General features: G+C 41.2%; 1 protein-coding gene across 1 annotated transcript in view; it reads left to right on the top strand.

Annotated features, from left to right (window-relative positions):
• LOC142150784 (uncharacterized) overlaps nt 1-23,184 on the top strand; it is a 42,885-nt gene that overhangs the window by 6,642 nt on the left and 13,059 nt on the right. The window contains exons 5-7 of the mRNA XM_075205972.1: nt 8,084-8,144; nt 8,302-8,510; nt 12,561-12,747. Coding sequence (XP_075062073.1) covers nt 8,084-8,144; nt 8,302-8,510; nt 12,561-12,747 — 457 coding nt within the window. The remainder of the gene's footprint in view (nt 1-8,083; nt 8,145-8,301; nt 8,511-12,560; nt 12,748-23,184) is intronic.

The raw sequence follows: 23,184 nt of genomic DNA on the forward strand, positions 1-23,184 counted from the left end.
CTTTCTGACTGCAAGTTCTCCCTTATTGTATCACTGTTTCCCAAATACCCTCTAAAGTGTGTGCATGTATACTTCTTTATGAACCGACAGCATATATCTATATATTAAAAAAAATACACCATGTTTTAAATTGTATTCATTGCTAATACATTACTGTTCATTTAAGTATAATTCAACAGGTTTAATTACTATAAGAATCTGTCAAAACTACCCCAAGGGGTACAGGTATTACAGGTTGGGAAACCCTAGACCATGGTTGGCAGAACAAAAAAACATTTTGAAAATAAATCTGTAAACATTGTATTAATTATGACTTTTTCCACACTGGGTTGACAATTTATATCCATAAGTGAGTCTTTTAAGGCTTAGGACTAGCTTTTCCAGTTGATACAGCAATATAAGGTTCTTGTTCTATTCAGATTTCTCAATTATTTCTCATTTGAGTGTTGGAAATACTGAATTCATGACTTTAAACATGCACGCAGCCCAGACGTAGTTACATGCATAATTTTACACACTCCATAACAATCTCAGCTCTTTACAACAGTGAACCACTATACTAAAAGGTGCCATAGGATTCATTAGCTTTGCTGTTGCCATCTGCTAATTTATTCCCAATAGTGTGTTTTAGGAGGGAGCACAGGCTACTGGTGCTGATATTGTTATTCAGGGAGAAAAAAAACATACAAAATAGAATAAAAATACAAAAAGATTTAACTTGCAAATGCTAAATGATTTAGTTTTCAGACATATTTGAGAAGTGTCTTTTTATTAAAGGTCAGTGCCATTTTTAACAATATTTATTAGATCTTGATAAAGTGTAACAAACATTTATCTGCATGTTATTGTAACTTGTTTAGCCATTCAGTGTTAGAGTTAGCAGCTATATTTACTGTAGTGCTCGATAATGATAGCTAATGAAAACATATAACCATGTTATAATTGGAGATGTTCACTGTTCTGGTTTAGGATCTGGATTAACTTTGCGTGTTGGGTTTGGTTTTGGAAAAACCTCCCTTGCGTGTTTTGGTTTTGAATCCCTATTTTTTTTTCTAAAATCACACAATTTTGCTTTTTTTCCCCTTACATTATTATTATTAACCTCAATAACACTAATTTCAAGTCATTTGCAGACAATTTTGACCATCTCACAAGTCACAATATTATTTTCATCCACTTTCAAACAAAGACTGCAGTGACCTGGCTGGATGCTAAGTGACAGAGCAATGACTGAAACACACGGCAGTTCCTAGCACATATAGGAAACATTGGCACACAGCAGTGGCAGAAAAGAAAAGTGGTGCAAGATGGAATTGTCCTTGGATCATGGAACCAGATATGGTTCATTTGATCGCTCCACCCATTTTGTGGATAACTGTGGTAATTCTACAGCTAATACATGGTACTGACCCACCTGGGATGTGTGCTTTTATCAGACCCAGACCAATCCAGGGTGCCAGACAATGCACTAAAAAGCCATTGTAATTCACAGCAAAAAGCAAGTTCCTCACTGAGCTTCAAATCAGTCCCAATTCCTACAAAATTATAAAATAGTTAGGTACTGTGACTGGATCACTTATAAATAAATTAAGGTATAAATTTATTTAAAGGAAATAGAGCAGGGCGCTGATTTATATAATTGCCAATGCACTTATTTTTGATATTGTGTATATTTTGATATAGGAAATCTTTATTTCTGAGACCAGGGGAGAAAATTAGTTTTTTCTATCTCAAGTTTGCTAGAGGAAATGTCATATTTCTGATGTATATATCTGATACAATAAGCCTTTGTTTAGAAAGCCTTTTGTATGTAAGGAAATGCTTTGTTTGGGGTTGTACCTTTTTTTGGGAATGTGTATTCTGCGACTGTCTGAAGAAAGGATTCATGTCAATTGGATCTTTTGATGTGTGAGGGTTCACTTGAAGACAGGAAGGTTTAATTAAAGACGTGCTGCTAGATTTCCTGTGCATCTAAAAACAAGATGCAGGACATGTGTTTCTAGAATTTCACAAATAAGTGTAAATATTGTTAGCTTTGCAATGCATGTAAATCCATGTTTAGGTAAACACATTGCATCCTAATTCTAAAAATAGCCTGTGTCCAAATTAGTATAAAAAGTCTTGTACACCGATACCTTTAATCAGTGGAACTGTCCTGGTCAGGGCACCTGAACAAAATAAAATATCACTCTTTGCTCCAAACCCTGCTTGACAACTTCTTCACTATTGCTGTAATCCTGTGACCTGCAGATTAGACCCTAAATCTAATCCATTTCCCGGCTGTTTCTGAGGTTGGACCCAGCTCTCCAGTACCACCACTCTGCCGCTACCCAGCAGCTTTGGCCAGTGTGATAAGCCAGTGGGATCCATCCACAGCACCCTGATCCATAGTAAGCAGTCAGGGGTACCAGCCCAAGTGTACCAGCATGGGAGTACACTAACAGCGACAGTTACCCAGAAGGAAACGTGGTTCTAGGCGCCAAAAAAGAGCCCAGTGGTGGCAGCAGGCTCCTACTGCGGCAGGAGGGGCGTATTCGGAAAAACAAAAGGGGACGGTGGCAAAGTAAGCCCAGCAACAACAGACAGTGTGGTATAGGCGGTCCATCCTGTCACAGGTACCTTTGCCGTAAATTGGTGAAACAGCAGCAAAGTGGAAGGTAATACATATACACGTCTATTTAGACATCCATGCTTACATTACTTCTGCAAGCAACATTGTTCTTTGTTAATAAAACTGGATGTTGATAGTAGGTTCAGGTGGAGTTACAGCAGAGGTGTCACTAATTCTGGTCAGTTCTTTTACAGTAGACAAGACCAGATGTCAAAATGTTGTGCAGAGTCATCTGCATCATCAATGGGTGTCTTTGAGGTTTGCTAAGCACACAACAGTATATAGCACATGTAGGTAACATTGGCACACAGCGGTAGCTGAAAAGAAAAATGGTGTAATATGGAAATGGTGTAAGATGGAATTGTCCTTATGTTGGATCTTAAAAAGTACATGCACGCTTTAACAAACCAAGCACTTCAGCCACAAAAGTGGCACTCCTTGTGGCTGAAGTGCTAGGTTTGTTTGGGCCCCCACAAAACAAGTTAACAATGGGCTTAAGGCACCTAAGATAACAGTGGTGTTAAGGAATTCTCCTGTGGCAAGATATTATTGTCATCATCCTCAGCCTCATCCTCATCAGTTTGTACATCATCCTCATACATTACTAATTCATCACCGCTGGAATCCACCATTACAGAAGTCTCAGTATTTTGATGCAATTGGCGTGAAAGGCCTTCCTCGTGGAAATTGAAGTTCATTTTTATGAACATCTTTTTCACATTTTAAAGGAAGTATCCTCCTACGCCGATCGCTGACAAGGTTACCAACTGTGCTGAAAACTCTTTCCGTGTACACAATGGAGGGTGGACAGCTTAGGCAGTGCAAAGCGAGTTGGTACATGGGTCTCCAAATTCCCCTTTTTTCCTCCCAGTATGTAAAGGGACTGTCTGATGTGTCTATTTCTATGCTGTTGTGAAAATAATCCTCCACCATCCTTTGGAAGTTGATAGTAGGATCAGGTGGAATTGCAGCAGAGGTGTTACGTTTTTTGGTCAATTTTTTTAGACCAGATCAGATGTCAAAATGTTGTGCCGAGTCATCTGCATCATCACAGGGTCTCTTGGGAAATCTAAGTTTTTTCCTAGCAGCAGTTGAGTGAGAAACTGAAGTAGGAGAAGCCGTCCTGTCATGTACCACTTGAGCTGTCAGCTTGCTGACCAGCAGCTCATTGCATCTCTTCAGATCTGGGTCAGTTGGAAACAAAGAGAAGACATAGTTCTTAAACCTAGGATCAAGCACAGTCTCCAAAATGTAGTCATCCGATTTCAAGATTTTGATAACTCTTGGATCCTGGCGAAGCAAATAAAGTACTTGATCAGACATACTTAGCGGAATTGGTTTATTTAATCTCCTCCTTCAGTTTTTCAAGCTGCTTTTCCAAAATCCTAATTAAAGGGAATCACTTGACTCAAGCTAGCAGTGTCTGAACTCACTTCACAGGTGACTACTTCGAATGGTTTGAGCGCCTTACACAACACGGAAATTATTCTCCACTGCACTTGAGTAAAATACATCCCCCATTCTTTCCCAATGTCATGGCTTGTGGAGTGAGCGTGGATGGCTTTTTGCTGTTCCTCCATCTGCAGAAGCATATACAGGGTGGAATTCCACCTTGTCACCACCTCTTGCTACAGTTGGTGTCAGGGCAAATTAGTTTTTTATAGCTGCCACAGACAGCATCTCCTGCACGTCCTTGTCATTTTTAAAAAAAACTCTGCACCACCAAGTTTATTGTGTGAGCAAAACAGGGAATGTGATGGAATTCTCCCAGCTGTAATGCTCTCACAATATTGGTGGTGTTATTAAAAATGACATTTACAGAGGAGAGTCCAAGCAGGATAAGCCATGTTGCAATGACATCCCTTAGTTTTTCCAACAGATTGTCAGCTGTATGCCTCTCAGTGAAGCCAGTGATACAGAGAGTAGCCTGCCGCTGACAAATGTGACGTACTTGGGTACATGCTGCTGCTGTTCCTGCTGGTGAAGGCGAATCACCAACCCAGTGGGCTGTCACAGTCATATAATCTTTAGTTTGCTCAGTTCCGCTTGTCCACCTATCTGTGGTTTAGTGTACAGTGGGTAGAATGGCATGTTATAGCCCAATAATTATTTATTACTAACCTTCTGGTAGAGATGAGGAATAGCTTTTCTAGTAAAATGGTGTTATGATGGAATTTGGTACCGGGAACACAAGACCTCAAGTAACTAAAACCAGCTGCATTAATAGTGGATATTGAATGCATTTCTAATATTAGCATAGTCGCCATGGCGTCTGTGATCCGCTTTGCGACTGGGTGATAGCTTTCATACTTGCTTTCTCTTGCAAATGATTGTTTATCAGTCAATTGTTGTAAACTACTAGTAGTCTTCTTCTTGGTCTGCTTCTGGGATGAAGATCCACCCACAGCAGCAGCAGGACTAACACACAAGAATTCTTCTGAGGAATCCAGGATAGTGGTGGAGTCATCTAGCCTTAGCAACTTGGATGCAGTACTAACTCCGATTGCTACTGAGGATATTGATGAGGATGGTGATGTGGGTGTAGATTGCAGGTGTCGGATCTAGCTGACAGAAGGGAGCTAGCTGATTATGGTCTGCTTGTTGTTATTTTTTTAGCATAAGTTTCCAATTTTCCCAACAGCTTGCCATGAACTCGCTTCAAATGGCGTAACATGGATGAGGTTCCTAGATGGTTAAGGTCCCTAACTCGACAGACTGTGGCTTTATATACACTACAAATGGCTAGACAACTGTTGTCAGGATTTGGGTAAAAATAATTCCACACATAAGAGGTGGATTTTTTGGTCTTATGTCCAGGCATGACAATGGCGCTCTTCTTATCATGTGCAAGAACTGCTTCCATCGGTGCAGGACTTATACAAACAACATCATCCTCATCAACATCCTCATTAGCGCCCTCGTTGGCTACACAAATATTGCCCTCATCCTGTTGCAATTCCAAAGTGGCATCCTCAATTTGTGTATCACCGGTTACACTTGGGCTGTTAATGCACACATCTGCAGAAATGCTGAAAGGGGCCTTCTCTATAGGTAACACTATCAGACTGGTCAGGATTACACATAGCACTCGTGGATAGACTCTCCTCAGGGATTTGTGTTTTTTCTAAATCTGAACATTTTCCTCTAATGCCTTACTATTTTCTTCCAGCTCGACATGTAAAAGTATTTGGACACCACTTTTGGCATCTGAATGACAAGGTCTTGCTTGGTCATGGTTGACCTTACAAAAAGATGCCTTAGTGACAGTTGCAGAACTAGCACTCATAGAGAAAGGCAAAGGCCTCACTCTTTCCTTGTCACTGCTTGTGTAGAATGGCATGTTGGCAGTTTTATTTTTTTCTGCAGATAACTTTGCCTGGATTACAGGTCTTTTTTTCTTGACCAAGGTGAAAGGTTTTTTTTACATTTTTGTTTCCCTGACTTAAAAACACTATGCACTTTAACATAGGCTTTACCAAATGACGTAGAGGGATTACTATCATTATGACTGGTGCCAGCAGCTGCTTGGTGCTCCTGCTCTTCTGTGTACGGCTGTGAATCCATTTTGATAACACTGTACAATTTGACTGCAAATTCAAAAGACCAGGCCTGCCAGCCTTGGTATTTCAATTTCAGCTATAACAATTAGCAATGGAGCTCTCCTGAATGTCACTGGAGACTTTAAAGAACACTGCTACCCCTCCTCTTTCTTTTCTACCTATGACGCTGCCCAACTGTGCTATAGATTGCCAAAAACTGTGCTACCTCATCTGTGTCCCTCTGGGAAATGGCGCTGGATCACCATGGAGGGCGGTGCTTATAGAATCCAAAACTCGCAAGATCTGATGATGTAATGATGACTGTTTTCCTCGTTTTAAATTCAGAGGGCGCGCAAAATACCGAGCCGGCTCGGCTTGGTACTCAGATCTGCAAAGTTCAGGTGTGTTCGGTTCTTGGGGAACCGAGCCTGATCATCTCTAGTTATAATGGCTCTGTACAAGAACCTAAATAATTGCTATAAAGAAGTATATTTAAAATAATTGGTCTACTGTATCTTTACATGAGTGATGGAGGCCACACATTGTGTTGACTAAAGAAGTGTTTACCAAAGGGCCAGTGTGTGATTGTTCTGGGAGACCCACTCTCACCCTCATGTTACACACCTTCCTGAAGAGGTTTCCAATTCCTAAAATAACAGGGCCAGTGATAGAGCAGAGCATAGAAGTATTGCAGGTATACTATATTAGAGAAATGTATTACAGACCATCAAATAATTGACAGAGTACACAACATTTAGATATGCATTTCACACAGTTGTGAGTGCCTTTGTTTTAGTCAGTCCTGCAACATTTCTTTTCTAAAATATGGTATTTATATTTAAAAACTTTCCACTGCAGTTTTGAGCAAACTCGTCTTACACAACCCAACTCGATTTTCTGGGTATATTGCCAACAATTTTCCCAGCTTAGTAAATCTGAGTTTGTGTTTGAGTCATGTTAAAAAATCGGGATGGTGATTTGTAATATGATGTTTGTTAAACTGTGTTTTTTAGGTGGTTTTCTAGCAGTTTGACCTTTAGTAAATCCAATAGATTTGAAATGCCTGAAAAACAGTGGTTTCATCAAACCGCCCTTATAGTAATTCTAGCCCTGAGTGTCCATAACTGTGGTATTACACAGGAGCTTTAACCACTAATGCATTTTCAGGTAGAAATACACAACATTCACTTCAACCACCCAAAGTGACAGTTGAAGTGAAGGGGAAACATCCTAGCCTGTCACACAAAAGTGACCAAGCTCTTGTATGACCACAGGAGTGACTGAGATCGTATGAACACTGCACATTTCTAGCAGAAAACAACATTGATACCATCCTAAGGCTGCAAAACATGCAACATGTAGATTCCAGGTCTCTCATTGTGACTCAGGCTAGTGCACTATCCCAGTGTGACACAGGAGAAAAAGGTTTTGCCCTCTTGAATAGATTTTTTTTTTTTTTTTCAAAAGATAGAAAATGTCATCCATGAAACTGTATAGATAACATGCCAAGCAGCGTTTGAAGAAACACCTCAATTATTGTAAGTATTTAGGGCAACTCATAATATTTAATTGTATTACTGTCCAGGATTTCATTTTGTTTTTCTCAAATGGATACCTGGGGGTATATTTACTAAACTGCGGGTTTGGAAAAGTGGAGATGTTGCCTATAGCAACCAATCAGATTCTAGCTATCATTTTGTAGAATGTATTAAATAACTAGAATCTGATTAGTTGCTATAGGCAACCTCTCCACATTTTAAAACCTGCAGTTTAGTAAATATACCCCCTGTTGTTTAGACATGCAGTACTGTATAGTGTTTTTGGTATGCAAGGAACGACAAACTTCTCTGTCTATCATACATGATACATAAGAATATATCACATTGTGTTTGTAACCAGTACAGCAGTTAATTCTTTCTGTCAATATATACAGGTCAATTAGAGAACTCCTGCGCATATGTCATGAGAGAGAAAGGATTCAATATACTACCAAGGCATGTATTAACAATCAGCATTGTTTTTTTCACTTCTTACAATGATAGAAAATGAAAACATTATTTTACATTTATTCCATGTGCTAAATATAAATGCTTCAGAAGTATCACAGAAAAATATTCCTCGACTCACAGCATTGTTCTCATTTTTTATTAGATTTCAATGCTTGAGATATATAACGAGAGCGTGTGGGATCTTCTTTCACAAAATGGAAACAAACAACTGGAGATAAGATCACAAGGAAAAACAGTCACTATTCCCGGGTTGACAGAAGCTGAAGTCCTGACAGAAGAGGACATCAAAAACACTATTTCATTTGGCGAGAAGAATAGAACAGTGGCATCTACAAAGATGAATACAGAAAGGTAACATTTCCAGCTGAATAAACAAAAATACTTTTGATTAAAGATACCTGGTTAAAAAGTTATTATAGACACTCTTCAGGTTTCAGAAAGGGAATTATCTGTATCTTACTTTGTATGAAAACGTTGCTAAAGTGCACTTCCAATTTACAATACATAAAGTCAAAGCTTAAAATTGCACTATTCTTGTCTTCCACATCCCAAACCAAAAGGATAGTCTGGCTCTAATGAATGTCCTAAATATAGGTATTTTAAGTGAACTAGACTCCTATGTAAAAAACCGCTTATAGGAAAAAGTAGAAATCAATTCTTTACCTCATACCCCACTATCCCGACTATTTGAGGTTTGTGTGGTATCAAACACCATCTCAATAAAAATAAATAAATATTTACTCAATATATTATCTTAGGGTTTGCTTTAACTCCACTCTAGAGTTAAAGCAAATTTAAAGATGAACTGGAAGCTCCTATTGGCTGATCTTGATACTTATGCTGGCTACCTGCACTGCAGTATTGCAGGCAGCATCATGAAATAGGCACAATAGTGCAGTGGTGGTGTCTCTTGACAATGAGCTTTATAAAAAGCATATTGTATTGATACATGCCCTTCTCACATAACTCAAACATGTTAAAATGTCACATCTACATGTGCATGTCATGTTTTCCCCTCTAAGGGTCTGCTACTGTAGACACTGTGCTTTTGACATCAAGCAAAGCTGGTTAGCGTAGCCAGGACAAATAACATGTACATGATGCATGAACCTGAACTAGAAGGTAACTGGCAATCCCAGTACTAATACACTACAATGGACAGAAGTGGTTTATACATTATCTGATAGCTCATGCAGTACATATATGTATTCTTGACAAGTTTCCTAGTATGAACTCCAGGGAGAGTCAATAGTGTTTAGAAAAAAAAAAAGTCTATTTTCGCTTCCATAGATGGGAAATCAATAGGTGCAGCCAATTTGTAAACAGTAACACAGTTCATAGGAACAGCAGGTTTCAAACAGCAGAAATAGCAGGTATATACGGATGACATAATAAGCTACAGATGCAGTGAAGTATTAATGGAAAAATTGAGTCCATAGAAGCAGCAGGGTCCGGGATACAAAGGGTGAACTGCAGCACAGGATAACAGGTTTACCAGGTATGACTCGGAGGCTGGAGATGCAGAGATGAGGAGATGGAGTTAACCAGTTAGCCAGAAGTCACGAGGCACTAGATGATCCACATGTGTCAAGATTCCAGGTTAGCCAGGAGGCACGAAGCACCAGATGAGTCATGGGAGATGCAGGCAGAAGGAGGGTCAGGCAAGTCAGGGATCATAAGCTAGAAGATCCACAAAGGTACCAGGGAACAGGCAATAGGAAGGTCAAAACTAAGCCGGGGTCTGCATCACAAGACGTTGTGCAAAAAACTTAGGGACAAGCAGGAGTCAATACCAAGGAGCAGGTCACGATCAACCACAGGGTTTCACAGATAACCAGCAGCAAGGACAATTGATGAACTGGCACAGGTAGTCTCTTAAAGGCCAGCCACAGGTGATTAGCATCCAGAGTAAAGAGATTAACTCTTGCAAGTTAGTAGAATAGTCCATGCACAACAGCAGCACCTCTGGTACTACAGAGGTACTGCAGGCCAGATTCAATATAATGGTAGAGTCCTAAAATGTTTTACTGGGACTTATACATTTTCAGGCATGTGTTATATATTAGAGCTTAATGCTTGCTCTCATATATGTACTGGGAATATGGATAAAAATGCATTAAAACTAACACATGCTTTAGCCACATTTTTATTATGCAGTTTGAATGTTTTTTCCAAATGCGTTTCATACATTACACTCTTACCAATACTATCTATTGTGGTGGTTTTACTTATATAATAGGGAGTGCTGCCTTTTACCATTATGCAGCATTACAATTTTAACACCATATTATAAAAGGCACCAGTGACTCTTATTCAGAATACTTTTAATGAGCTTTTCATGCATTTGCCACATAAAAAGTGCACTAAAAACAGATAGTTTAGTTTAGTTATAAATGAGCCATTATAAATAAAGTATAATAATATTATTTATAATTATAGAACACATTCATCCATTAATACTATCTCCAGACCCCAGTTTATTTTTTTTTACCTTCACATGCCAACTTGGGCCTTCTCCTTCCTATGGCTATAGAGCACCAAATCCTCAACCTGCACATGTCTGCTCTGTATAAAAGAATAATAAAAGTGCAAGAAATGATTGTGTCCTATCAGTTATGTAGTTTTTATTTTGTGCCAGTTGGCAGACATAGGAAAAGCAATATAAGATAATGAAACAAGGTACAGGCTTGTGCTTGATTTTACATGGCTGATCTGGCATCTCTCTGTTCTTTACACTACAACATAGCTTCAATAGTAATTTCTATAGTACTGAAGTTGCACACTGCTTAATGCTACATAATACTATGTTATTCAGAACTAAAATATAACTTATATTAGACATGCACAGTGAGAAACAAAATGTATGTTTTCGTTAATGTACTTAAAACGTGGACATAACTTCATTATTGTGGCAATAAAGTATTTTGTTTAAATTTAAAGTGTGTGTTGAAGTCTGGCTTTAAATTAACTAATAGGAAGATATTTTCAAAGATAAAGCTGTTGTATTGCTACATACAGCAGTATTATGAAATTATTTTTGTTCCAGTATAATGCATGAATTACAGTGTATCTGTGTACTAGGCATATTACAAGTGTGTTATCCCCAGCTACAGATCAGCCTTCATCAGTATGAAGAAAACATTCAGTGCTCAAACCAGTTTCCTGAAATTGTCAATAAGATCAGTGAATTATTGTAGGTATAGTGTCTCAAGATATTCCATCATAAACAGCGTAATAAAATCATTGCAGTGCCATATGATTGAGCACCTATAGTGTAACATATATTCAATGTAATGCAGAAAGAGTACAGTATATGTTGTATTCTTGATGATAAACCCCTTGATTTAAACCATGTTGTATACCATATGACAATCTATCCCTAGATAATGTCCTATAACAGGGACAAAACACATTTGAGATACATTGCAAATTATATCAAAGACTCTGCATTTAGGAAACATTTTAGTAATTGCTGTTTTGGAGACAACCTGTACACAGAGATAGTGGACAAAGGAATCCATGGCAGATCCAACAAGTCCACAATAGTAGACAAAAGTTCTGTATCACTAAGCGCACGGAAGAATTTTGTATATAAATGTCTATATATAGCACTGCATGTAAGTGTGCATCTATTTTTTTATCAATTAAAGCCTAGGTGTACTTCAATATTTACACTTCTGTCTGTTTATTTATGGTATATCTCAGAGGAATCATGAAAGCCCCATATGGAGACAAACAGCGGTATACCAACATCCTGAACAGTTACAGGAGTGAGTGGTGAACTGAACCCGAGACCTGATTGACTTTTCCAAAGAGCCTACATCTAACACATGGTTGCATAAAGACATTAATTATCTATGGACATATATGTTCGGTTACACCACAAGAACTTTGGATGAGTATTTGCATGATATACCACATGGCTTAAATGAAGAATAGTGCCTTTCTGCATTGAATGTTGCACTACAGGTGCTCAATCATATGACTTTGCTTTGTTTACACAGTTTATAATAGGATATCTTGACACTGCACTTACAGAAACTCGCTGAACTTATTGAGAAATACAAACAGGAAACCGTGGTGATAGCTCTGGAATGGTTTCATATAGATGTTGATTTTGCAGGTCTGGGAAACCCACAAATTCAAGCTACATTTATTTGGTATTATGTGTTACCTGCGCTTTCCATAAGTCTCTTTAAATGAAAAGCATTACAATTTCTAGCACGATACAAGTACTTTAATTTATTTTTACATTATTTGTAAGCATACAGTTTGGTGTATATATACTGTATGCAGTATTGGTAGACTATCTACATTGGAATCCATGCCTGCCACAACTCTGCACGTGCCTGTGTATTTGATGACAAGTGTACATTTTATGAAATGTGTGTGTTCTCCCAGCTCACGCTCTCATCTGATGGTGATCTTATCAGTAAATGGAATAGACAGCATCTCAGGAGTGGTGTCTAACTCAACTCTCACACTGTGCGACTTAGCTGGATCAGAACGCATATCTAAGACAGAGGCCACAGGCCAGCGCTTGATGGAGGCTGCTGCAATTAACAAGTCTCTCACAGCATTGGGACAGGTATTTCTATGTTATAAAACAAACAGATCTTTTTTTGTGTTTTTTTTTAAAGCAAAATAAACATTACTGTATATATCACACATATATTGTAGCACCAGCACCAAATTACATATATAATATCTGTATAGCACTGGCTTGTACTTGAGCAATTTAAAAAAAAATATTTAAAAAATCTACTAGATTTGTTTAAAGCTAGGTACACAGTACAGAAGATTTCAACCGTTGCGTTATCGTTAACGAATTTACTAACAAATGAAAGTCCTGATCAGCGTGCCAATTCATGCATACACACTATACACGTTTTACCGTCAAATTTGTGATTTTCTTCTGTCATAACAATTGGCTCAAACAATCGTGACTCCGTACACGCTGTACAGATATGTCGTCACAGCAGCCTATATGCTAAATAAATTTAAATAAAGGGCTGAACTTAAGTGCATACAACACCCACGAACATACATCCATAAACAGGAAATATCATCGCAATTCAATACCATTATTCAGCTTTGTGTATAGTGTACGTTCTGCAACGCCGTTCACAACTGTACACTTAAAATGTATTGAAATCTAAGGATCACCCATTCAAATAAACGAAAACCTTGTGCTTTGTTCCTACTTGCCCCTGTGCGCATCCCGGCAGGAGAAACACAGCCGGGCGCTTGATTTAATTAAATTAGCGCTGCTACTCGGCAAGCTGTTACCCAGGCACAGGTGCAGAATTCTCCTTTAGCAGCTGGGTCCCATTATCTGGTTATGGAGCTTGCCTCCTGATTGGCTACTATCAGTATTTAAGGCAGGGAGGGCTTAGCCTCCCTGCCGGTTATATCGTTCCAGTCCTGCGCTGTTGCTGACCTGCTTTTGTATTCCTGTATACCTGATCTACCATTGTGACCCTCTGTCTGTACCTTGGACCTTGCCTGTTTGCCTGTGACCCTGACTTTTTGGCTTGTATTCTGGACTTCGCTGTTTTGCTATGGACCTCTGACCTCGGCGTGCCTCTGACCACCCGCTCTAGCCTGGGCTAGCGCCCCCGATTCCAGCTATGCTGCGGCCATCTTTGATGAGCTTTTACTACTCTGAGCCTAAGACCTGGGGGCATCTGAGTACCTGTGAGCACATAAAGCTCTACCGGCCAGTGAAAACTCTGAAACAACTCGCTTCCATGGATGAAACCGTGACAAACCCATCTCCAGCTCAAATGTTGGCTGGCCAAATCCAAACCTTATCACAAATGGTCCAAATGTTATGGCTGATGGCAAGTGTCATAAACTTGTAGAACAGGTCACAGAGGTCTTCGCCTATAGCAGCCGCCTTTCCCGTAGAACTGAACGGGCTCACAGGTACTTGGATGCCCCCAGGTCTTAAGCTCAAAGTAGTACAAGTTTATAACCCTACTGCAGTGCAGACGAGGGCCAGGTGGAAGAATAGCAAAGACCAAACAGGCCAAGGTCAAGGGGTACAGTGGGCAGCGGTGGTGTGGTCTAGGTAAAAGGTCAGGGCTGGCGGAAAACAACAAATCCAGGTAACAAGCAGAGATCGAGGTCACAGGCAATACAGCAGAGTCCAGTACACGGTCCAAGGTCATACACAGCAAGATCAATCCAAAGGCAGAGAAGGGGAACTGAGCAGGGAGCAGGTAAGTATGCACAGAGCAGGAACTATAACCGGCAGTGAGGCCCAGTCCTCACTGCCTTAAATACTATGATGGACAAATCAGAAAGGAGGACAGGGCTGACAATCAGACTCAGGAGGCTGCTAATTAATTACTAGCTGGGAACTAGCATAGGTCATATCACAAACCAGGAATATGTATAAATGACAAATAGAATCATGCGAGAGCTCCCCCTGGAGTTGGAGGATGTCCCTACATCCTCCACAGAGATAACAGTGCATTGAAACTAATGCACATGATCGGCTGCTACGTCACGCCAGGATGCGGCGTACCGCCGCGGCTCGTAACACCAAAGTCTTTCTAATAACTTATCTGCACATGAAGAAGCCGCCAGAAACTCGCAGGTGCCTCTGGCACCTACTGTTGAGCCCAAGTTGAATTTACCGGACCTGTTCTCTGGGGACAGAAGCTTGTTCCGTAATTTTAAAGAGAGCTGTAAACTTTATTTTCGTCTATGACCCCGCTCCTCCAGCTCTGAGCAGCAGAAAGTGGGTATATTGATATCACTCCTTCAAGGTGACCCTCAGTCCTGGGCCTTCAGCTTGCCTTCTCACAGTCCTTAATTAAGATAAATGGATTAATTTTTTAATGCCTTAGATCTCCTGTATGACGACCCGGATCGGGTGGCTTCTGCTGAGTCTCGCCTCAGATCATTAAAGCAAGGCCGACGCTCTGCTGAAGAATACTCTGACGAATTCCGGCGGTGGTCCACTGACAGTGAGTGGAATGACCCAGCATTACGCAGCCAGTTACGTCTAGGGTTGTTGGAGCAAATTAAGGATTCCCTGTTCTTGGTGGTTTGCTCAGTATCCTGCTTGGGTTGCTTTGTGGTGGTTGGCTTTGTGGTCTTCTGGCTGAGAGTCGGAGTTGTCATAGATTCCTTTGCCACACATCCTGCCACAGTAAGGACAAATGGCCGCATAATGAAAATACAAATGTAAAAATAGTTACCATGATAAAAGATGCATGTATTGATTTAACATTACAACAATCTTTGTTTTGCAGTTCCAATTGAGTGTCGAGAAATGGCAAATTATTGCTGAATATTTTGAAAGATTTGGAATTTCTCAAATTATGACAGGGTAATAGATGGCAAACATGTAAGAATTATGCCATCCTCTAAAAGTGGATCCTATTTCTATAACTACAAGGCATTCTACAGCATTATCCTGATGGTAATTGTGAATGCCAAATTTGAATTTATCTTCGTGTAAAAACGGAAGTGTGTCAGATGGTGGAGCATCGGAGCAAACTCTCTTCCATGACAAACTTAAAAACAATGCACTTACTTTGTCCTCATGCCCCCAATCAAAATTGGAACTCCATTTTCTATTTGTAGCTGATGAAGCCTTTGCACTGCAAAGTAATATTTGAAAACCTTACACCCCAAAAAATTCTCAACCCTGAAAGGAGGATCTGTAATTACCGATTAGCAAGAGCAAGGCGAGTAGATGAAAATGCTTTTGGTATATTGAATAATAAATTTAAGATTTTCCATACCGCCATAAATCTGTGCCTTGACAAAATAGACAAGGTGGTGCACAGCACAGCTTCTACTATGGAGCACACTGTAGAAGTTGAGGAAGTGGTGTTGGTTGACACCACTGGAGTCTTATCAGATATTATCAGATAAAAAAAATGCCATCAAAACTAAACAGGGAGGAGTATTTAAAATATTTTAATGGTGAGGGCGTTGTGACCTGGCAGAATGAGCATTTGTAATCTGCGTAAATTGAAATTCAGTGTTGGAAGTACTCATGTTTACCAAAATGTAAACAAATATTTTTATGCATTCATGATTTTGTGTGTTTACTTACTATGCCACTTGTCGGTATGTCTTCAGTTTCCGGAGCAACAGGTGAGGAACTACACTCCATCTAGGGCACGTTGTTTGTTGACGGTCTGGCTATTTCCTGCTCAGCCGTGAAGCGCAGGAAGTCAAAGTACCACAACCTAGCTACATACACATCTTCAGCCCTTGTCCCAGATTATTTGGAGGACTCCAACTTATTGTGTTCCTTCTTCAACACAGTCCTCGTGCTTTGAATCTTCCCCTTGACTCAATCTACAGTAGCCTCTGGATAATGGGAAAGGCTCACTCTCTTCAAGTCCTCATAAGCCAATATCCTCTTCTGCCTGTTGGAATATTCTGTTGATTTGGATTGCCACAAGCAGGGATTGTATATGTAGGCCTCAATGAAGTCCTTCATCATATTGACACTTTTGTCAGATGCCATCTTTCTATAAAAAAAAATTATACATGTATTATAATATTTTCATACAAATAAAAAAAAATGATGAAAAGAAAGTCTCATGTAATAAAGTACTTAACTTGCTACAATAGCGATGAAAGTTGGTATAAAAATTGTTGAGGTCGTTCAAAAAGTATGAAAACTTTAATAAAAAGTGTCAATGCAGAGCTGCAAATACCACCGCAGACAAACACTAAAGAGATGAATGAACATTCACCCACAATGCACCACTCTGCAACTAGAACTGCCGTGATTGGTCTATACCAACTGTTTATGCCCATGTATGCACTAGGAGCATCTATAGAAACTGAGAGGAGCCAGGCTGTCGCCAGCAGTACATGACAACATGGCAGATGAGCAAGAAAAAGATATATAGATATAAGATCTATAATAATAATTTTATAATTAATACACATACATAGGGGCTTATGAAACATCCTAAAATAAATGTGCACATAACACACCAGTAAATGTAGATATTATGTACATATGCGTACATTTCATGATGAATTAATACACTTTTTCCACTTTACATGTGCTGTGGTACAGACAAAGCAGGCAAAATTACAGGTAGATATTACATAAGGGAAGAAATGGACACCTCACATGAGCAAATAAATGAGACTTTATTGAGAATATGTATTTTCACATTTGTTAACATTTCATGTTGTATACACTGGCATGCAAGACACATAGAGGACCTACAGCAGAGCCGTAACTAGGGTGGTGCAGGCAGTGCCGTCGCCCCGGGTGCAAGCCCGCTACCTTCCCCTCTGTGTTACATAGTAAAAAAAATAAAATCTAAAAAAAAAAGAATAAAAAAAAAAAATTGTGGCCCCTCCCCTGACTCGTGGCTAGTGTGGTTGCTGGTCCATGAAAGGACTATGAAAAAAAAATGCCGGCTCCCTGTCACTGTAGCATCACTGATGATGTCACCATGCTGTCAGTGCAGAAGAGCCAACACTGCGGGGAGCTGAGAACAGACCTTAAGTAAGTGAGGGGGAGGGGGATCTGTCAGCTCCATTAGTTCTCTCCCTAAGCCATGGTCTGTTATATCACATGCTGTGTGTTAGCAGCTCTCTGCTTCCAGGACTGCCCCTCCCAGCATCCCCAGCTCCTCCTGACAGCCCTGCGTTCCACCAACACTCTCACCTCTGCTCCTGATAACTATGACTCCAGTGCCCCTCCCAACTCTAGGTACAGTACAGAGCCCCCATTATTAACCTTTCCTTGTCCTGCATATCAGTTCCCTCTGTTTCTATCCAAATATGTTTCCCTTCCTTCTGATCCCTGACACCTGTCAATTCTGACTCCTGGACCCCCGAAATACAGCTGTAACCTCTGCACCCTCTCCATCACAGGAATGCTCTCCGTATAGTATGGCGGTCACAGGAATGCTCTCTGTATAGTATGGCGGTCACAGGAATGCTCTCTGTATGGTATGGTGGTCACAGGAATGCTCTCTGTATGGTATGGCGGTCACAGGAATGCTCTCTGTATGGTATGGCGGTCACAGGAATGCTCTCTGTATGGTATGGCGGTCACAGGAATGCTCTCTGTATGGTATGGCGGTCACAGGAATGCTCTCTGCATGGTATGGCGGTCACAGGAATGCTCTCTGCATGGTATGGCGGTCACAGGAATGCTCTCTGCATGGTATGGCAGTCACAGGAATGCTCTCTGCATGGTATGGCGGTCACAGGAATGCTCTCTGTATAGTATGGAGGTCACAGGAATGCTCTCTGTATAGTATGGAGGTCACAGGAATGCTCTCTGTATAGTATGGAGGTCACAGGAATGCTCTCTGTATAGTATGGAGGTCACAGGAATGCTCTCTGTATAGTATGGAGGTCACAGGAATGCTCTCTGTATAGTATGGAGGTCACAGGAATGCTCTCTGTATAGTATGGCGGTCACAGGAATGCTCTCTGTATGGTATGGCGGTCACAGGAATGCTCTCTGTATGGTATGGAGGTCACAGGAATGCTCTCTGTATGGTATGGAGGTCACAGGAATGCTCTCTGTATAGTATGGAGGTCACAGGAATGCTCTCTGTATAGTATGGAGGTCACAGGAATGCTCTCTGTATAGTATGGAGGTCACAGGAATGCTCTCTGTATAGTATGGAGGTCACAGGAATGCTCTCTGTATAGTATGGAGGTCACAGGAATGCTCTCTGTATAGTATGGAGGTCACAGGAATGCTCTCTGTATAGTATGGAGGTCACAGGAATGCTCTCTGTATAGTATGGAGGTCACAGGAATGCTCTCCGTATAGTATGGCGGTCATAGGAATGCTCTCCATATAGTATGGAGGTCACAGGAATGCTCTCTGTATAGTATGGAGGTCACAGGAATGCTCTCTGTATAGTATGGAGGTCACAGGAATGCTCTCTGTATAGTATGGAGGTCACAGGAATGCTCTCTGTATAGTATGGAGGTCACAGGAATGCTCTCCGTATAGTATGGCGGTCATAGGAATGCTCTCCGTATAGTATGGTGGTCACAGGAATGCTCTCTGTATAGTATGGAGGTCACAGGAATGCTCTCTGTATTGTATGGCGGACACTAGGAGGCTCTTTATAGTGTGTGTGTGTGTGTGTGTGTGTGTGTGTGTGTGTGTGTATATATATATATATATATATATATATATATAATTTTGTGTGATGGTGATAAGGGGGCACAATGTGATAAAGATGGCTCCATTGCACGGTGTGATAAAGGAGAAACTGTGATGGCGGGCACAGTGGGATGAAGTAGCAGTGTGACACAGATGGGACCGTTACAATTATGTTTTAATTTGTTTCAGTGAGTTTTATTTAAAAAAACAATTCATTTTTTATACAGCTAGCATGTGACAGCTGCATTTAAAGTACTTTGATTCTATGGAGGCTTATTACATAAAGATCCTTACAAAGCCAGACCGTGAAGAATGGGGAGGGAGGGGTTTCAGTGCGGTTTAGAACTTGTAAAGCGCTAGCCACGCCCCCACAGTAGGTTGACCACGCTCACTCGACTATTGACACTCCCACTTAGATGGGGGGCGCCGGTGCCCTGTCTCGCCCAGGGCACTAAAATGTCTAGTTACGGCACTGACCTACAGACTATGTAAAAACATTTATTATTGATTCGCTATAAAAAAAAACACTATTTCCATGTGCTTAAAATTTAGACAACACAGCACGTGGGAGATGTAGAGACATCATCATAAATTTAAATATACACACCCAGAAAGGCGTCACTGTTGGAGGAACTATCGGCTGATTTGTCGGATCAGATGGTCGACTGTACGTACACTTTGCAGAATTGCTACAACATTATTCCATTATTTATTGATATTTTAGATATGAGCAGTCTGATGTTGGGGATCTGAGTGAAACAGAGTCATGTGAGCTTTAGCAGCAGTTGAACGTCCCCAAAAAAGGATGTACATCATTATATTCTAATATTTTCTATTTTTCAATACTTTTCCATTTTGGATGGGTCATTCAGTGAAATCTATATTTAAAAAGGGTGTTTTGTGTGTGAGGGTTTTTTCTGGGCATTTTTGACATTCAGTAGCTACATGTAGAACATTGCAGCAGCAGCAGAAGAAAAAAAAAAGTCATCTACCATGCCACTAACTGATGCAAGCTTATTGGAAAATTAAAAAAATAAAATAACGTAAGGTGCAAGAGAAAAATGTTGAAATGCTACACACACACTAAATTTGAAACTTTATGCAGCAGGCAATTGTCACAAGCCGCGGCGGTACTCACAGCCACCGCGGCTCGCTTCTGGCCCCCTCTGGCGTCCCGGCCGTCACCTTGACGACTCTGCAGGTTTAAAGAGCGGAAAAACCGAAAAGGAGACATCATCATCTCCATCCGCCTTCGTTGCTGTTTCCACAGAAGGTGAGGAACCGATGCAATTAGGGGCGTATCGTCTTTCCCCTGAGGAGTCAGGAGACAATCACAAGGCCTATGTCTCTATTGTGGCACAAAAGGCCACTTCTCCCGTTCCTGCCCAAATAAGCCGGGAAAAGAGCATGCCTAGGGGAGAGTTCACCTAGGTCTGCAGATTGTTTCCCCGAAAAATGCTGTTTTGATTCCTGCACAGCTCACCTTCAGTGCCCGTTCTGTGAAACTATCGGCTTTCATCGACAGTGGAGCTGCTGGCAACTTCCTTGACATCGAGTTTGCCCGATCTGCTGGGATTCCGCGGATTAAACTCCAATCTGCCATTACGTTATGTGGTTTAGACAGTAGTCCGTTGTCAGGCGGCAAGATTACTTGGGAGACCCCATCACTACAGTTGAACATTGGCGCTCTCCATTCGGAATCCATAGTCTTCCGTCTTATCGAATGTCCAGCAGTTCCTTTAATTCTGGGCCACCCCTGGCTATTCCGTCATAACCCCGTCATGGATTGGGTAAAAGGAGAAATTATCCAGTGGAGCCCTCATTGTACACAGTCTTGCTTGACACTACCCCTGCGTATGGTTCAGTCTACTCCAGAGCAACTCCCTTCACAGTATCATGACTACTGCGTTGTTTTCTCTAAAAATGCTGCTGACACTACTACCGCACTGGGACTTCGACTGTGCAATTGAGCTCATTCCGGGCTCTAAATTACCTAAGGGACGCTTGTACTCTCTCTCCGGTCCTGAGACCAAATCCATGCAAGAGTATATTGATGAAAACTTGGCGAAAGGCTTCATCAGGCCATCCAAGTCCCCAGTAGGAGCAGGGTGCTTCTTTGTGTCCAAGAAGGACGGCGGACTCAGACCCTGTATCGATTATCGAGGACTGAGCCTTATTACGGTTAAGAACACCTATCCCCTTCCCCTCATCTCCGTACTTTTTGATCAACTGAGAGGGGCAACAGTCATCACAAAAATTGATCTTCGTGGTGCCTATAATCTCATACGTATTAGAGCAGGTGATGAGTGGAAGACGGCATTCAACACACTCTCGGGCCACTACGAATATCTGGTCATGCCGTTTGGCCTTAGTAATGCTCCTGCTGTATTCCAGGATTTGATTAATGAGGTGTTACGCGAGTTCCTGGGACACTTTGTTGTTGTCTACTTAGATGACATTCTCATATATTCCAAATCATTGTCTGTGCACCAAGGTCATGTCAGACAAGTCTTACAGAAACTACGGGAACATCACCTCTACGCTAAACTCGAGAAATGCGAGTTCGAGGTTCAGAAGGTATCCTTCTTGGGCTATATAATCTCCTCAGAAGGTTTCTCCATGGACCCAACCAAGGTCCAGGCAAACCTGGATTGGGTACAACCCAATAACCTCAAGGCTGTCCAGAGATTCCTGGGATTCGCTAATTATTACAGATTTATTGGCGGTTTCGCTGACATCGTGGCTCCTATCGTCACCTTGACCCGCAAAGGAGGAGATCCAGCTGTTTGGTCACAACAGGCAATAACTGCATTCAAAACCCTGAAGAAAGCTTTTGTGTCCGCTCAAGTCCTCAGACACCCGGACCCTAAGGTACCGTTTATTCTTGAGGTAGATGCCTCTGATGTTGGTGCTGGAGCCATCTTGTCACAAAAAGATCCTCAGACCCACCGCTTGCATCCATGTACCTTTTTTTCCCGTCAGTTCTCCTCAGCGGAAACCAAATATGATGTGGGAAACCGAGAATTGTTGGCAATTAAATGGGCCTTTGAGAAATGGCGACACTGGTTGGAAGGCGCTGCACACCAGATCTCCGTCATAACGGATCATAAAAATCTGCAGTATATACAGTCAGCCAAACGTCTGAACCCCCGACAGGCTCATTGGTCGCTGTTCTTCACTCGGTTTAACTTTATTATCACCTATCGTCCTGGTTCTAAAAATATTCAAGCGGACGCCCTGTCCAGAAGTTTCCTGGCACATCATGCTCCGGTCACTAGCCCAGAACCTATTGTTCCTGTGTCTACGATTCACGCCGGATTAACTCAAGATTTGAGCTGTACCTTACAAAGGTTCCAGAGATTGGCTCCTGACAATACTCCGGTAGGATGCTTGTTTGTTCCTGTTCATTTAAGAAAGGCAGTCCTTACCGAAGCACACAATAGTCAGTCTGCTGGACATCCGGGAGTTTAAGACATTAGAAATCCTTTCCCAAACTGTATGGTGGCCATTATTGTCTGCTGACGTCAAGACTCACGTCCTGTCTTGTGAAGTCTGTGCCAGGAACAAAGTTCCCAGGACTCACCCGGTAGGTCAGTTGGTTCCGTTGGCAGCTCCTGCAAAACCTTGGACACATTTGTCCATGGACTTCATCGTTGATTTACCACCTTCTGCGGGACACAATACCATTTGGGTCGTGGTAGACCGCTTCAGCAAAATGGCACATTTCATTCCACTAACCCGTCTTCCCACTGCACGAGATCTAGCCATTCTCTTCATACAACATATTTTCCGTCTCCATGGACTTCCTTCTGATATCGTTTCTGATCGTGGCTCACAATTCATTGCACAATTCTGGAAATCCTTCTGTACCATGCTTGGAATTAAAATCAGTTT

Source organism: Mixophyes fleayi, chromosome 4 (genome assembly GCF_038048845.1).
Source record: "Mixophyes fleayi isolate aMixFle1 chromosome 4, aMixFle1.hap1, whole genome shotgun sequence".
Lineage (NCBI taxonomy): Eukaryota > Metazoa > Chordata > Amphibia > Anura > Limnodynastidae > Mixophyes > Mixophyes fleayi.